Below are 14246 nucleotides of genomic sequence, written 5' to 3' on the forward strand. Positions count from 1 at the left end.
TCAACCTTGGTTTCCTCTGAAATGCTCAGATCAGTCACATCCAGTCAGTGATGTAACTGCGACTGCATTTTAACAACTTAAGTTGTTTCCATCTCTGACTGGTTCTCACCTTTGCTAGGTGTGAAAAGCATTCCCAGAGTAGAGATTTCTCCATCATCCTCTGTTGAAAAAACGATGCAGAGAAACAGTTTAGGGCCAGACTCAAATATCCTTACTCCTGCTGAATGGCGCCTGACTCTGCAGGAAGTGCCATTGATTTCGATGGGATGGCTCAAGGAGTAAGGTGCCACCCAAAGGGAATACAGGTATCAGAATCTCCCCCTTAGCTTTGCTGCACAGTGCATTACTTCCCTTTGCTAGGTATTTGATTGTCTAGGCAGAAGTTATTGTACCCCATTACTCTTCTTCTACTAGGTTCAGGAATGTTGTTATCTAGGCCTTGTCTCCTGGCCAGATCATTCTCGCTCATCTCTTCTGCTTTTAAGTTGCTGGTGTTGGTATCTGTATTTTCCATTTGTGATGATGTACCTGGTTCCGTGACCTTATTTTTGCTGATGCTTCTTCAAAGGATTGCTCCTGCTTCTCCAGCCCCAGCTCTTCTTTTGCCAAAGCCAAAGTTATCCCCTACTACTGGTCACATACTTTTATTAAATGCTCCTTGTCTCCTTAGTAGATATCATGCTCTGTCCCCTAGCTCCTATATGAGAGAATCTTGTGAAACCTTAACAGTTCACAACTATGTTTTGTGTCCGTAGAGCCTTTGAATCCAATGATCTCACAGGTTAAGCTTCCCATCACCTCCGTGAGTTGGGTATGTGAACACAGAGGCACCACAAACTGAAATGCAGTTCCACTGCAGGAGAAACACGACAACTCTTTAACAATGCATAATCCCACTACACAACGGGAGGTGAATTGAAACTGCAGGGAGAACTTAGGTAAGCAGAAAGCAATTACCTGAACTTCATTACGGCTGGGAACACAGGGTTAGCATCTCTACCTTTACAGAAAGTGCCATTGGACCTTAGATTACCACTGGAGGTCATCTATTCCAAGAGTCGGCATCTCCAGCGGTACCATGCCCCCTCAGCTCACAGGGAAGGGCAAGGGAATTATCTTTCTTGTCTAGGTCCTGGTCCCAAGCCGTCCTGCATGACAGCAAACAAGGAGCCCCCATGGCATTGCACTAAGCACAACCTAGGGAGTGACCTCCCTACACCCAGTCGCCAGACTTCTATGGAAAAAAACTCATCAGTTCCACACAAGGCTCCTCCCACCGCCCATCTGTACCACGACAGGATTTGGTCCTATCAGAATGAACGTGTGTTTCAGAGAAGTCACTTGCTCAGGAGAAAGTCTTTCACCCCTCAGCCACTATTTCTAATCCAGCTCAGGACAGCGGTGACCAAAAGCAACTATGAGCCAATGGTCATATCGAGATCTATGTGAAATGAGACAAGAGTCTCATTATAAGGGCTCTGTCCCATTACTTGAGAATTGTTGTCCATGTAATTGACCCCTTTGTCTGCTCTGCCTCAGCAGAGACCAAGGACTGAATGGGTATGGAGATAGCTACCCAGGGACACTAGAGGTGGCTCCTGTACCCTGAAGCAGATTGGCATGTCACATGGGGGACCTTGCATGGTGCTGCAGCTGGTCTGTAGAGAAAGTACTTACATTTTAAAACTTTTTCTGTCTATTGGTAATTTAGGTCTATGTAGATATTCTCCTATGATCTAGTACCTTTGAAGGGCCCATTTCCACAGTCACAGCTCTCACTGGCATAAGACTTGGGCACTTTCAAAAGTGAAATGGCAAGGTTTTTCCAAAAGTAGCTGAACATTAAACAGACTCAGGAAGGGAAAACTCAAACTAGGCTCATTTAAATCAGTTTAGATGAATTCTAGTTTCACTTCTATTCAAATTACAAAAAAACAAAAACAAAAAACCCCTTCAAGTTTAGCAATGCAAAAGTACAGCCAACTACTCCAAAGTAAACATAACCAAGAAAGGATTTCGTCTCACTAAGTATTCCCACTGTTTCTGTTGTCACACATAGGGAAGCTTGGAATTATCTGTGACCAAGGTCTCCCTTCCAGCCCTCCCACTTCTCATGTTGCTAACCCCTGCAGATTATCTTCTAAACATCACATAAAGCTGTGAATCTTTCTTTTGGCACAGCAGTAATCCTGGGCCAAAGGCAGGCAATCTCCTGTCTTGATTTCTTCCATGCTGCCTGTGCAGCTCTTCCAAATTTCTTTCCCCAATTTGCTTTGCTTGGCTATTCATATCTTTCTCCTCTTGCTTGGCTGGCTTTCTACCCACTTGTGCTATCTCATTAATACAATGTAGATATTACTTCACACGCTAATGCTATCACTGGTCTTGCTGTCTCATGCTATCAAATCATCTTATTTCCCCGATTATTCCTTGACTTCCTATTCCTTCCCGTTATCTCTCACTCTTCTTACCACTATTCCTTCTTCTCTTGCCATTTCTAAATACTATACTTTTCCTCTTCTATCCCCTACTTTTTGGAAATCTCTTCCCCATTGTCATCTTCGAGCCCATCTCGAAGCCTTTCTCCCTTCCTATTGTTTAATGCTGCTTCTAATGATCTGATGTCTCCCTTTTCTTCTTCTTGTAACTCTAATAATTTGTTCTCATGCAGGACCACTAGTGGTTGGTTTGTTTGGGTTTGTTATTCTTACCCAGCACTTTGGATAAAAGACACTATATAGTAAAATGGGAAGACAATGTGAAACAGGCTACTGCTTAAAGCCCTTAAGATACCCGGGGAAATGAAAGCACTGGGAAGTTAGATCTCACCAGATCCTAATTTAAAAAAAAACAAAAACCTGAAGTCCCCAGAACATCCCAAAAGACACACAAAGGAGTCCCGAGCAGGATCTATCAGAGGGACATCTTGAATAAAATCCCCTACTTAAGGATCTTCCTTGCAAGTCCATCAGTGGTGTTTATTTTTGGCCATAAAGACTCCATCCCATCATTATACTCCCCCCCCCCCCCCCTCCAGCCCATATTAGTACAAGGAAGTCCAATATGACAAGCCTTATCTGTTCCACTGGCCTATGAGCTTAGGGACAAAATGAATCGTGGTCACTAACCCTTCTTTAGGTCATGTGCCAGCTCATTTCTAGATGTGTTTGCATCCAGACCCTCGCCAGCAATATCCTGCCTTCTAATTTAGGAGGCAGCGGATGACTGTACTTTTTTTTTTTTTTTTTTGGCGCATTCCAATTAGCTCCCCCTCCGCTCCCCGCTATATTGGTAATTCAGCTCCATGCATTTGTTAAGACTGGGCTAAAATCCCTGTCTCCCAAAGAGACAAACTGTCGTTGCTTGCGCTGATGTCTGCTATGTGATTAAGTGCAAGTGAATGTGTTAAGGCTGGATTACATCTGCAGCCAGCCCGACTCCATTTATGCCATTTAGATTCCACACCTCACTCCCACATTAGCTGCACGTCTTTCCCCCGACACACAGCTCACCTTTTCCTGCCATTTAAAGTTCTCTGTCACACATGTCTTTCTATCCACTGCTTGGCTTCCCCCATTTCAGTCTGTACAACCTCCATTTTAATTTCCCCATTTACTCCGTATTCCCCATTCCCTTCTGTTTTGTTCAGATTATTCTGTCCCTTCCAAATTAAATTCTCTTCCATACAGATAGTTGTTCATCCCTTTCCAAAGGCTGATGATTTCATAGTGAAAATGTTGCCTCAAGTGTGCCATATAATAATCTCCTGAATCTCTTACATAGGGTGCAGCAGCATAATAGGAGTTTGTACAGCACCTAGCACGTTGCGACCCCGATCCTGACCGGAAACCTCTAAGCGTTATTGCTTATATGAACACACTATATAAGAAAAAATCAGATCTAGTGGGTTGCTATTATTTTGTAGCATGCCTAACTCAGTTTGGATCGTCACACACTAAAGAAAGACAGCCAAGTGTCCGGTCAGTGTTACATACAAACAAAAAGGAATGCAAGCCTTCCTCCAACAGACATGGTTTTAATTTTCAGGGAAAGGAGTGAATCATTTTGATCTGGCATGTTGTCTTTATACATGAGTTGGGTGATCCTCCTTCTGCTCTGTCTGAACCCCATACTGAGAGCTCTTTGTCTGTAAGCGCCATCCTGCCCTTTCTGCACAGAGCAGTAACTGGCAAATGGCTCTTGTATTACACACGAGCGAGCTACCTGCCAAAGTAAAATATCTTGCAATCATTTCAGACCCTCTAGTTCAGCTACCGACTGAGCCAAGTGGCTATTGGCTATTGGCACTGTCGGCCGCATTCACAATCGACAGCAACGTTATACCGAAGACAGATCCAAGCAGGCTGCATGCGAAAACAAAGAACCAAGCGAGATGAGTGCTTCTTGTCTATAATCTTGGGTGTGGGGGCTGGGAGGAGACAGCTTGAACCGTGTACAATATATAGCCCAGAATTTCCCAGCTCACTCCCCTCTAACATTTACGGTCTCTGTTTTGGAGGCAGTTTGACTCTCTCCTTGTGTTAGAACCACTAGCTTTGTTGTTCAGAGTGATCAGATTTAAGCTCTTGATCATACTACACATGCAGTCATGCAAGGAGATCCTGTTACAATGCACCGAAGGTTCAAACCATGCCCAGGCTTTCACACTGCTCTTAAAATGAGGTGAGGTGTCCCGTCGCGATGGCACAACGGAACCGTGCTTTAAAACTGTTCCTGGGGATAGCCATGATGTAACTGAGTCCACCACGAGGGCTGTATCTGTAGCACAGGCAGGACCTTCGTGGAGAAAGTTCCACAGCTGGGTATTCTTCATGCTTTCAGAACCACCTCTGTCCTCGGCCTTTCTCTGTGAAAGCCCAGTAGGACCTCTTCCAAAAGCCAAGAAATAATCTGTGATCTTATTCTGATATCTTTGTTTACACCAATTGGCACTTCAGTCCATGAGTAAACCCACTGAAGCCAATGGGACTATTTGTGGGCTAGGACCTCTATTCAGCACAGGTAAAGGTATCAGAAAAAGGGTCTCCAGATTCAGGGCCATAGTGAGAAACACGTCTCCCCACCTATAAACTATAAAACATTTGAAATACAGATGGGCTAAGGCAATGATGTTAAGATTTTGGTTGGCTACAGGTTGGAGTTCAGGCTTAATGTTGAACCAGGCTGAGGGCTTGGAGTTCAAAAGCATCAAAAACATGGTGGGCTGTTCTTGCAGTGGAAATTTCACAAGATCGGTAGCTTTTGCAAACCCCCTCCCCCCATCACCCCACAATCTTAAATAATGAAAATTTCATGAGGTCAGCCCTTGTGAAATGTGTCACATTCTCTGCTAACCTGTGTGACATCTGAAGTGGATCCAGAAAATAGGTCACTTCAGGTTTTAGAGCAGAAGCTACAGTGGCGTTGGCTCCGGAGAGATCAGGGTTTCAAATCTGAAACACATCTACTCAACTTTCGTGGTTCTGGTGTGGGCACTCTCCAGTTTAAGCGTTTTGACCGATATATGTAGTCTGACAGTGTCTGTCATACTGCAGAGTATTCTCAAAATGGAGCCTAATGCCAGAGGCGGTAAAACATTTATCCTCCTGCTCAAGTGGAGATTGGCTAGGTCACAAGTGAGGTTACTTTTGGCAAGATGGCTCCCACCACTGGGAGCATTTAGAATGACCATATTAATGATAAAAAACAATTCCATTTTTACATTACGATTTATGTTTTACACCATGTAACTTCTTAAATGCTGCTGGGAGCGAGAGGGATGCAGCTCTCTTAACAATCCACAGATTTGTTTGATTTACTGCACTGGTCCAACGTGCTGTTTTCACCTTGCAGGATCAACCTAGCGTCTAGGAATCCGCTTGGATGACAAGATCGTGAATTAAATGTGTAGTTCTCATAAGAGACCACACATTTTAATGTAAAATTGAAGAAACTGATTACAGCAATCCCTCTGGAAATGAGAATAATCACATGATAAGATAGCGCTAATGGGAATTTATCATCCCCATCACATGTGAAGCTTAGAACAAAGCAGTGACACTAGTCGATTTCACAGTTGTTACTGTCAATGAACATTCCAACCAAAAAGCTTCTGGGGACTATAAACAGATGACAGGGGATTGGGGGTTCTGAATCGCCAAATCTAAGCCAATTTGGTATGCTGAAAGTAGCTTAGAGAGTGAAACACACACACACCATTATTAAATATTACCCAAAACAACAACCTAATCTCCCTCTTTACAGCCTAATCTCCTGTCCCCTTCTCCCCATACCCACACACACAGAGCTGAGATAGATTCACCAGTACATTCTGGATGCTTTGCATCACTAGAGCAGCCAAACAGAGCCAGAATTTATGAGTGTATCTAGCCAGTTTTCTTTCTCTTTCACACACACACACACACACACACACAATATTTCAGATTTAGAATACAATCTTTTGATTTTTTTTAAAGTTACCTACAATATTTTCCATTTCAACCAAATAAGACTTGACTAAAATTAAAATTTTAAAAGGCACCTGTGGGAACGAGGCATCCAAATCCCATATTTCAGTAACAACCATTTGAATGGGAATTGGGCGTCCCATTCCCTTAGGCAACCTGCATTGATTCTGCACCAAAACCCAGTAAGCAGATCTCTGTGACACATAAGACAACAACAGGTAAATCATGAATTCCCCCTTCCCTTCAGACACAGATGCAGGCCTACAACATTTTTCCACCTCGGTCCCCATTTCATAGCTAGAGGCTTTGACTTTTAGGAAGAGAGGAAGCCTTTTTAAAAAGAGAAATAAAAGGAGACCGTAATGGCTAGGTGGCAGGAGAACAAGGAGAGAGAGAGGCATCCTACACCAGTACCTGTGTGAGTCCTCTGATGAGCCTTTAAGTGGGAGCTCTTTGTATAAACCTTCCGGCACCCATTGAACTGACAGCGATGAACCCTCTTCTTGTTTTCCGGGGATGCCTCGGCCCCTGCCCCTCCTTGCTCGCTGTCATTCTGCCCACTCTTTATCGTGCCTCCTGCTGCCACCGCCGCCACTCCCACCTTGACTGAGGTGAGCGACGCCTTCTTGGCCACCAGTTTCAACGTCACCGTGCCGTCCACTGCGGAGAGAGTTTGTGGGGTTTTTACCAGATGGCGGCTGAGCTCAGGAGAGGAAGGGGGCGTTAATGAGGTCACTGCGTTGAGTTGGGCCTGGTTGACAGCGGCGTAACCCTCTATGGAAGAGCCGGTGGGCTGCAAGCTGAGGCACGTCTCAGACAGCAGCTTGTCCCGTGAGAGGATAAGGTCCATGTTGGTGCTTTTGTCGCATGTACTCGTCTCCACTGGCAACAGGATGGGGTCCAGCCGTCGGATACTGTCCTCTGAGCCTGGAGGAGAGGAGGTGTGAAGGAAACAGTCCAAATCCTCACCAAAGTTCTCTGAGATCTTCCTTGGCTCTGTCTGAAGATAACGTTCCAATTCAAGGCATGTCTGCAGGGGAGACGGGGAGGGAGGGAAAAAAACCATCATTAGAAACCCATCTCAGCATTAACCCCCAGCTGGGGCAGGAGGCGAGGCATGGTAATCTCTCTGTGTCCAGAACAGTTCAGAGATAGCATTTATACACACCAAAGCAGTCATGCAGAAAGAAACAAGATAGGAGTAGGTTTATGGTACAGACCAGCTTTGGAACTACGTTGTCATGCAATGCATGTGATAAACTGCAGAGCCATAGGAAAAGTGTCCAGTGTACTTTTTGATCGCCTCACCTGCACTCTGCCCACTGATCTGTCTCCACATGGAATTATTCTAACAAGCCAAACCTCTGAGCAGCTTCAGGTAGCCATCAGTTTTTTAAAAAGTAACATTTCCAGAGAATTGTTTATTCTTTCTCTACACAAATGTGGGATTTCACCCCCAAAATTACCCCAGTCCAAAGCATTGCTCAGCTAGGACCCAGTCTGATCCTAAAAGTGACACAGTTTTGAAGTCCACTATCTTGAAACTCTGCAGGGCTAGAAGCAGGTGACTAGAAGAGAGAGATTCCCAATGGGACCCAACATTTGCTGTTCAACCCTGGAAGGTCCTGACCCAATGGAAGATGTGACACGTAGGCACAGAAAAGCAACTTTGGGTCATTTTTAGAGGTTTTTCTGGCTCCCTGTACAGTGGCGCACACCTGACTTTTACTTACACACACACACACACACACACACACTACTTACAAAAGACTTGATTATGGTGGAGTTAACGTGGCCACCACACAAAGATTGCCACCACCTCTCTGTAACAAACTACGAGCATGGATGCAATGCTGGGGTTGCAAAGTCTTTCCCAGCCTGAGGTCGGGATACCACCTGACTTAAAACTGGCCAAATGAGGGCCAGTAAAGCCTTTCAGCACATCACATCGTCAGGTATTCTCCTTATTTTTACAGAAAATAGTTAGAAATAGTTTGGGAAGTTTTACAGAGTTTAATTAGTGCTATTTTTCACACCCCTCAGCCTAAAAAGCCTGGCCGTGTTCGCATCTTGATTCTAAATCTACAAGAGTTGGCATGAGACAAATCATTTATCTGATTCATTTTTGAAACCTCTACAAATTATCCCTGATAGAGTGCTTCCATATTTTAGAATCATAGAAGATTAGGGTTGGAAGAGACCTCAGGAGGTCATTTAGTCCAACCCCCTGCTCAAAGCAGGACCAACACTAACTAAATCACCCCAGCCAGGGCTTTGTCAAGCCAGGCCTTAAAAACCTCTAAGGATGGAGATTCCACCACCTACCTAGGTAACTCATTCCAGTGCTTCACCACACTCCTAGTGAAATAGTGTTTCCTAATATCCAACCTAGACCTCCCACACTGCAACTTGAGACCATTGATCCTTGTTCTGTCATCCGCCACCATTGAGAACAGCCGAGCTCCATCTTTTTGGAACCCCCCTTCAGGTATAGAATCATAGAATATCAGGGTTGGAAGGGACCTCAGGAGGTCATCTAGTCCAACCCCCTGCTCAAGGCAGGACCAATCCCCAGACAGATTTTTACCCCAGTTCCCTAAATGGCCCCCTCAAGGATTGAATTCACAACCCTGGGTTTAGCAGGCCAATGCTCAAACCACTGAGCTATCCCTCCCACCAAAATCTGAAAAGAACCAGAGTGTCTGATTAGTGTTTGCTCTCTCTGCTCAGTGGTATTCCATCACCCCAATGCTCAGATACAAGGTGCACTGGGACTACATCCCTCTCCCCTTGCTGTTTTACAGGGTGCTTCTCCTGCCTGAGATGGCAGTGTGCAGAGCACAGTGTTATGGGGCAAAAGGGGTGGGTTAATTAGCCATTACACTCAGGGAACAATCCCCCCTCACTCTTCTCTTCTGCAGACTAAACAAGCCCAGTTCCCTCAGCTTCTCCTCATAAGTCATGTGCCCCAGCCCCCTGATCTTTTTCGTGGCCCTCTGCTGGACTCTCTCCAATTTGTCCACATCCTTTCTTACCATAGATGGTAAGGTTGGGCTATTAGGGTGAGATGCCCAATTAAATCTAAGTCTGTAAATCCAGTACCTTTCAACACCTGGGCCAGAAACAAAAGCCTCAAACCATCCGAAACAGGAAGAGAGGTGAGAGATTCTTGGCTTGATGGTATAAAGGTCTCATCAGCAGGGGTATAAAGGGCTCCCACTGATAGTTCTGGGAAGTGTCTGAGTTACTTTTAACCCATCATGGATCTAGGAATGCATATTGCCTATTCCACATGTAATTTTGTGGGAGAACTGTCGTGGCTAGGGAAAGGAGGAAACATTTTGCAGGCAATTCATTTTTAATTTGTTTTTAAATGGTAGCTGTTTGAAGCAGCTTAGAGGCCTGAAGTAGAGAGATGGAGCCATGGGCATAGTGCAGGTCAGGCAGTCAAAACTGCATAATAAGTAGTTAGTAACATAGCGCTGCAGTGTATCACGTGGATGTGTGTTATGTGTCACCTTTCTGTGCACAGGGCTGGAGCCAGGAGCTCTGCAGATCAAATCTTAGTTGGTTCTGACCTCTATTCCCCCAGTCTTGAACAAATCATTTCTCTCTCTGCCTCAGTTTTGCAGCCTATAAAATGGAGGTGTTACTTCCTTATCCACCACTCGGGTGTTCTGAGTAACAGGGTTTGTAAAGCACTTTGAAGAATAAAGTGCTAAGCACTGATTCTCCCAGTTTTGAACACGGTGTGGTCCGCCACTAATAACAGAGGGCCAGGATTTTCAGAAGTGACTAATGATTTTGAGACACGTCAGAGAGGCCGGGTGCTCAGTCCTTTCTGCAAATTGGGATCCTTGTGTCAAGCTGGGCACCCAAAAACTGAGACACCCCAGAATCACTAGTTGCTTTTGAAAATCTTGGCCTTACGCTGTATTTTGTAGTGGCCGTGTACAATAGGATACAGGAAGGTTTGAGCCAGTACCTAACACTTTCCCTGCAGCCCCATCAGGGGCTTTGGCACAATGTAGAGCTTCCATTTTTTAAAATGTGGGTTTTCAGCTATCTTATTATTATTATTTGTATTATCATAGTGCTTAAGAGCCTAGTCATGAACCAGGACCCCCTGGTGCTGGGCACTGACCCAAACAGTTTAGAGTCTAATGGTTCAAAATAACATCTTCCAAAGGGAATCTAATCCAATGCTGTCTTTACAGCCCTGTCTATATTGGGCAAGGTTTACAACAAAATATTTCAATTGGTTTTGGCACCAACAGGACCCTGGCATAATGAGGCTCTCGCAGCTGGATACATTTCTAGTCAACATCCCAATTTAGCAAAACCTGCCTCGAAGAAAGTCTAACAAAAAATGACGATAAAAAGGAGGTTGCCCTCCAGAGCCTTGTCCACTGTCAGGCTCCCACCAGTAGCCCTGACTGGAACTGCTTTGTAATTACGCCTAGTGTAGACACAATCACTGAATCGGCAAATAAACAGAAATGCTGAGCCAGACACTCGGCTGACCCCAATCAGTGTAATTCCACTGCAGTCAATGGATGTGTACTTATCTACATGAGCCAAGGACCTGGCCCCAGTGCTGTCTTCTTACTGGGATGCTGATTCTAGTGACTGTTCAGATAGCAATATTGTCAACTGTTTCATTGCTGACTGCAGAGAGGCCTGGCTAATCATATGTGGAGCTTGAGTAGCGCACACCATGTCCCTGAGCCGAGTCCTGAACCCCGAGTAAACGTCTGATCCCATAGGATTGCTCCAAAAAGAGCACACGCCCTTTTCACAGAGATGATTGTACTTCTGTTGACTTTGGTTGCCACCCGGTATGATGGGAAGGGGGAGAGGTCAAAAGAAGAGGATAAAGCATAGTTATTCATAAAGCTCTCTCAGGCCTTATCTATAGGAATTAGCACCAATCTGAGCAACTATTGCAGTTGGACCCATACAAATCATTTCATGCACCCATGCAAAGGCTTTCCTTGTCTACATTGGTACAGCTACCTTGGCTGCTGAAACGGGGGCTAATTCCCTGTGCAGACACAGGCTATTTCTACACGTCTATTTATCTGCTTCCATGGCCTGCGTTACACTAGTACGTGAGTGCTTCATAATCTTTAATGTATTTATCCTCACAGCTATCCTCTTCGTTAGGGAAGCGCTATTATGCCTATTTATCACATGGGCAGCTGAGACCCCAAATGACTTGCCCAAGGTCACATCTGGGGCTTTGTGGTGCAGCAGAAGATTGAATCCAAATCTCCCGAGTCCCAAGCTATTGCCCTCACCTCAGAGCACCTGTCTCTGGAGATATTGGAAGGGTAGCTCCTGGCATACACTGGGGGTCTCTGTTTGTATTGCCACTGGAGGTGCTACATTCCACAAGGAACTGAAGAGACGGCAACCAGCAGCTGATCCCTTTATTTTTCAGTTAGCATTTCAAGTACAGTGGCTGTAGGGTGACCAGATGTCCCGATTTTATAGGGACAGTCCCGATATTTGGGCCTTTTTCTTATATAGGCTCCTATTACCCCCCACCCCCATCCCGATTTTTCACACTTGCTGTCTGGTCACCCTAAGAGGCCGGGAAGCGCTGAAACCAGGCCCTCAAGTTTGATAGTTTGCAAAATCCAAGAATAATGTTACGAAAGCTAATCTGGTATAAGACAGATGCTAAGAACCTGAGACTTCTGTCAGACCTTTCTGATGTGTGGCTCCACTGACGGTCCTGTTTCAGGAGTCGAGAAATTGCTTATTTGTCTTCCCCCCTCCCCGACCCCTTTCAGTTAGTTTCTTTGGAAGGGTTCCCGTTTCCTGCTGCACAATGCAAATCAGCCCCTGGAACATCCGCCCATTTCATCCTCTGAGGTTTCCCTGCTTGTGGCACAGAAGAGGAAGCTTGAAACTCCTGGAGTCGGCATTAAACACTTGGGCAAGTTGTAACAGCGTCACATGTTGCTGTTGCCTAACTTCCCTGACAACATGTGATTGTCGGACATGCTTTTTGCTGAGGCCTTCCCCCTTTAAATGAATGCTGAGGATTTCTTTTGAGGGAAAGGCCCAGTCTGTCGATATTCACATACTCTTCCCCTCCCCCTCACTGACAAATCATACAAGCCACAGCAGAAATGTGCGCTACTAGTGAGAGAGCATTGATCAGCTGCAAGATGAACAACTGGTTCTTGAACCAGTTACAGATCCCACGGATATTGCTGTTGTGGGCACCAGTAACAATTTTATAAGCCTGTCATTCACAGTCCTACTCTGCCACTTCTCTCGGCAAACCGAAATCAGAGGCATCAAGAATCACAGGGAGAATCCGCGGCATTTGCTAGACAATAAGAAGGCAGGGCACCCTTCAGAAAAGAAGAGGCCTGTTTTCTATTTAAACTAGGATCCTGGAACTGCAGGCAGTGGATCCAACTTGGGATCCCAAATCTCTCCAGATGCATGATAACAGGTAGTGGGGGCAGATTTTCAAAAGGCACACATGGGAGTCAGGCACCCAGCTCCCATTGACTTTGAATGAAGTGGGCTCCTTTGAAAATCTCCCCCCTTAGAAAAAAAAAAAAGAAACAAGTTTGTCAGCTCCCCTGCTGCTTGTTTCATTTTGTTCTTTCTCTTCCAGCTACCCACTGTCTCTTGGGAGAGACACAGAGATTCAGGGGTTAATAAATAAAAAGCTCCGGAGAGAGAGACAGAGCATAATCTTAGGTTCCAGCAAAGAGACACTGACAGAGACACCAGGCCATTAAATCCAATGACAGTCACATGAAATTTCAATTGCGCTGACATTAGAGAGGCTGTGTCCTCTCTCCTCATTTCCCACAGAAGGAACAGAGAGGCACTGTCCCTTTAAGTCCCCCCTCCCGCCCATGACAACAATAGTGGTCCTGACAGATTTTCAGCTTCACCATTAATTTTCCATAAAGAGCAGTTTCTCAGTGAGCCCTTTTCAGGCAAGGCCTTACGCTTCAGAAACCTGTAATTATTCTTGGCTCCCCACCCCCTGCCGTCTTTGCACCTGTGTCAGTTCAAGACACCAGCTGGTCATGTCTTGCCTTCTGCCTCTGAAATCCAAAACCAGCCGAAGGAGCCCATCTCTCCACAGAGGGAAAGAAAACAACCACAAGAAAAAGAAACAATATAATGGGCAGGAAAGGGGGGAACCCAACTCCAACCCTCATCCTTCCACCAAGGCAATAGGGAAAAAAAACATTGAGCCAAGAAAGGCCTCCCTCTATTCAGCATTAGAGACAAAGCCGTTAGCAAAAGGGAGAGAGAGAGAGAGAGCTCCAGCACCCTCCTTCCTGTACCCCCAACCACAGTCCTACCTGCTGTTGCCTTTGCTAAGAGCTGGCACTTGGGTGCAGGAACAAAGTTTCTTTACCCCCCGCTCGCCGTTTTCTGCTCATGCTGAATACCTTACCTGACTTTCCTCTCTACCCCGCGTCACTGGGGGAGGTAGGGCTCTGGCTGCTGGGCTCGCTTGTTGTATTGTTAAACAACAAGCTACTTTCCTTCACCGCCCTCACAATGCATTGTTGTTGTTAATTGCTAGGCTCACGAAGTCCAGCCTCTGCCTTCAGCCCTGACCTGGAGAAACACAGTGGGATTGTCCAAGGGACTGAAGGGAGTCAGATGCCGAGCTCCGATCCTATTGACCGGTTCTTGAGGTCAGAAGGCACCTCTGTCTCCGTGCCCACTGAGTCCTTGGCTGCCCTGCCAGCAAGTGCACCCGCTACTGTCGTTTGTGGTGGTGGCTGG

General features: G+C 45.6%; 1 protein-coding gene across 3 annotated transcripts in view; it reads right to left on the minus strand.

Moving 5' to 3' along the window:
• KLF7 (KLF transcription factor 7) overlaps positions 1–14246 on the minus strand; it is a 68908-nt gene that overhangs the window by 18022 nt on the left and 36640 nt on the right. For 2 of the 3 annotated variants that reach the window (XM_065413581.1, XM_065413582.1), the window contains exon 2: positions 6882–7497. In XM_065413581.1, coding sequence (XP_065269653.1) covers positions 6882–7497 — 616 coding nt within the window. The remainder of the gene's footprint in view (positions 1–6881; positions 7498–14246) is intronic. The other variant, XM_065413583.1, reaches the window with a different exon arrangement.

Source organism: Emys orbicularis, chromosome 11, assembly GCF_028017835.1.
Source record: "Emys orbicularis isolate rEmyOrb1 chromosome 11, rEmyOrb1.hap1, whole genome shotgun sequence".
NCBI classification, from domain to species: Eukaryota; Metazoa; Chordata; order Testudines; family Emydidae; genus Emys; species Emys orbicularis.